General features: G+C 52.4%; 1 protein-coding gene across 1 annotated transcript; it reads left to right on the forward strand.

The window, feature by feature from the left end:
• On the forward strand, positions 1-706 carry GJC3 (gap junction protein gamma 3). Its single transcript, XM_053556624.1, is given in 3 exon segments — positions 1-502; positions 505-566; positions 569-706. Coding segments are annotated over 3 exon segments (702 nt in total).
• The last annotated feature ends 403 nt before the right edge of the window (positions 707-1,109 follow it).

The following is a 1,109-nucleotide window of genomic DNA, read 5'->3' on the forward strand; positions in this document are numbered from 1 at the left end:
ATGTGCGACAGGTTGCTGTGGCGGCTGCTGGCAGAGGAGGCCCGGTACTCCACCCCAGTGCTCCTGGGATTCCGCCTCGTGCTGCTGGCTGCCAGTAGGCCTGGCATCTATGGCAATGAGCAGAGTGAATTCGTGTGCCACACCCGGCAGGCTGGCTGCAAGGCCGCCTGCTTCGATGCCTTCCATCCCCTCTCCCCGCTGCGCTTCTGGACCTTGCAGGTCATGTTGGTGGCTGTTCCCAGCGCCCTCTACATGGTTTTCACCCTGTATCATGTGATCTGGCACTGGGAAGAATCGGAAAAGGTGAAGAAGGAGGAGGAGACCCTGCTCCGTGAAGGGCAGAGGAGCAGAGATGCCCCAGGGGCTCAAAGTGTCCTGCTGCTCTGGGCCTCCGCGGCACAGCTGGGGGCTTGACTGGCCCTGGAGTGGGCAGCCCTGGGGTAGCAATATCATCTTTATGGTTTCCAAAAGCCCAGCATCTTTAACTGCAAAATAGAGGCTTGCCCTCTATAGTAAACTGTAATCTGTCCTGCTCTTCTAAGAAGACCATCTTTATAAAAACCATGTGTTTGAGGTTGATGAGTTTTGTCTCTTGTTTACTCTTTTGGAGCTTATGCTTCTGGGTCCAGGAAGATGGTCTGAGACCCTGGGGAACTTCCCAGTAGAACCTCTTCTTTCCACCATGCCCTTGCCCTGGACAGTGTAAGAAGCCTTGAGCAGACACTGACCAATCTGCCAGGCCAGCCTTGCTCCTTCCCAGAGACCATGTGCCTTGTGCCCCCAAACTCTGGTGAATAAGAATGACATTTCCTGACCTTTCCCACCAGTGGATATGGCCAAGTGGATGGGCCTCTTAACCAAATAAGCCCAGCCACCACTATCCCTTGGGAATCTAGATTTGAAGCCAACAATACCTGCCATCTCTGCCAGGGGCAGGAACAGAGAAGAAAAGACATCTGAGTGAGCTGGGTGAATATTTGCCCCATGGACAAGCAAAGAAAATGTCTGGTGTGCCTGGAGAAAGAAAAATGAAGTCAATGATAAGAAATTAGAGATAGAAGATCATGAAAGCTCAGAAAGAGATAGACGCAGAGAGAGAGGTGGTAACA

Source organism: Nycticebus coucang, chromosome 12 (assembly GCF_027406575.1).
Source record: "Nycticebus coucang isolate mNycCou1 chromosome 12, mNycCou1.pri, whole genome shotgun sequence".
In the NCBI taxonomy this organism is placed as follows: Eukaryota; Metazoa; Chordata; class Mammalia; order Primates; family Lorisidae; genus Nycticebus; species Nycticebus coucang.